We start from the raw sequence: 1,940 nt of genomic DNA, 5'->3' as shown, positions 1-1,940 counted from the left end.
TACGATACCAGGCACGAAGTGCGCACGGACCCCATTATGTAAGCTACATAATGTTCAACCTGCGGGTGAGCGCTAAGACAGGCGCCAGTATGGGCGCTAGTAGTACAAGGAATAGAACGGAAAGACAAATGTTTCATTACCCCCCTACCAGAGTCGAAGTCCCATTCGACTACTTACTGCTCACCATCTCCATACAACTCCCAATCTACGCCGTCGTCCTCCTCTTCGTCGAACCACTCCTTGCGCGCGTTCCTCCCTACGTTCATCCATTCCTCGCCAGAGAGGTGCTTCTGATTCAGCCAGGAGCTGTCCCACGTCCATTGAGTGGTGTCCGGTGTCCAGTCGGGATCGACTTTGCGAAAGACGACGGGTGTGTCGGGGCGGGGGCGCGAAGGTCCCGCGACGGGACTGGCGGGGGGTTCGGGGTTAGCGCTACGCGGTGGAGGGATGGGTATCGCTTTCGTCTGCCTTTCTTTCTCCTTCCTCTCCTTCGCCTCGTTGATGATTCCTTCGAGGAACACATTGTCGATGACCACCCCCACGCGTCGCGCAGGTTCTTCAGGTGGTGCGGATACGTGTCGCTTCATCGGCCTGGTTCCGCACTCTCGCTCCAGGTGTCCAGGGGCTTCTTTTCCGCATCCTGCGCATCGTACGCCTGGACAGTCCCGTACCCAGTGTCGAGACGATCCGCATCGCCTGCAGCTTCCCTTCGGGGTCCAACCAGGGTTGGGTTGCCAGTCAGCCGGGATGGTAGTGCTCCGCGGCGTTGCTTGGAGGAAAGGGGATGGGATCGGGAGGCGCCTGAAGGCAGACGTCGGTAGGGGTGCGGGTAGGGGTAAGTACGCGTTGGGGATGGCGCGCGGGATGAATTTGTTGTGTCGTGCCCGGATGCTGCGTGGTAAGAGCGGTTGAAAGCGATGGGCAACTTTCAGATTGTCGAGCCGGATGAGCTCGGTGAGAACGCGGTCGTCCTGTTGGCGTAGGAGCCGCTTGTGGTGGTCGATGGCCTCGTCAGCTGCCTTGACAGCCTCGTCGTATTCGCGGCGGGCGGAGAGATACGCCTCTAGTGCAGCACGGTCGGTGGCATTGGTTGCCTCGGGGTTGTGGGCTTTGAGCTTGTTGAAAACGTCGGTGGGATTACTGAGAAGGAGCGTCAGCAAGGTGCTGTTGCCGACGTGGGTGTGCTTAGGGGTGTAGATTGAGAGCCTTTTCCCGCCTTCGGTCGAGGGGGCGTTGAACTGGTCGAGGAACGAGAGGGTGGAAGACATGTTGGTGCGAGTGGGGATGTAGCGACTGGGTAGAGCTGCTATCGATTCAGCTCAAGTCCTTCCTGTTCTTATACTCTGCCAACACTTCGTCAGCCGTCCCAGTCAGGTTTGCTTCGGGTTCCCATGAGTCATCGGCTGTTGAGTAACCCTTCCACCTGACGCGATATTCGCGGCGTCGCATCCTCTTGTTCTCTCGATGTCCGATGATGGCTTCGACTTCATAGTTATCTTCGCCCTCGATAAGGTCAGGAGGTGGCCTCGTGTAGTTCGGACCATGGATCTCCGTCTCCGAGTAGGGAGATAGAAGCCATTCGTGGAAAACGGGGTGGACTCGCCAGGTGCTAGGGAGGTCTAGCTTGTATGCGACCGTTCCGATCTTGTCTAGGACTTTGAATGGCCCTTCTCGCCTCGGGGCTAGTTTCCTGGACGGGTACGGCAGCTTCAAGTTCCGGGAGTCTAGCCATACCAGCTGACCTTTACGGAAGGAACCCCCCTTCCTTTTTACTCTCTTGGCCAGGATGTTCTGGGCCATCTCCATTGCCGCATGTGCTTCCTCGCGGATGTTTTGCAAGTCCTTGAGGCGATAAGCTGCTTGCGGCGTGTTTGATCTGGGGTGCGCGGTGGGTATTCCGCGAGGTTCGTATCCCATCATGAGTTTGAATGGGGACGTCT

The 1,940-nt window shown here is 57.8% G+C and overlaps 1 protein-coding gene across 1 annotated transcript; it reads right to left on the bottom strand.

The window, feature by feature from the left end:
* POSPLADRAFT_1109265 (hypothetical protein) lies at positions 1-1,268 on the bottom strand (the record flags this gene model as incomplete). Its single annotated transcript, XM_024483346.1, has 2 exons — positions 1-43; positions 178-1,268. Coding segments are annotated over 2 exons (1,134 nt in total), but the record flags the coding sequence as incomplete, so codon positions are not given.
* Positions 1,269-1,940: the final 672 nt, after the last annotated feature.

Source organism: Postia placenta (assembly GCF_002117355.1).
Source record: "Postia placenta MAD-698-R-SB12 unplaced genomic scaffold POSPLAscaffold_509, whole genome shotgun sequence".
In the NCBI taxonomy this organism is placed as follows: Eukaryota; Fungi; Basidiomycota; class Agaricomycetes; order Polyporales; family Adustoporiaceae; genus Rhodonia; species Rhodonia placenta.
The sequence above is the reverse complement of the archived record's forward strand: the minus strand, read 5'-3'. Positions and strand labels throughout refer to the sequence as shown.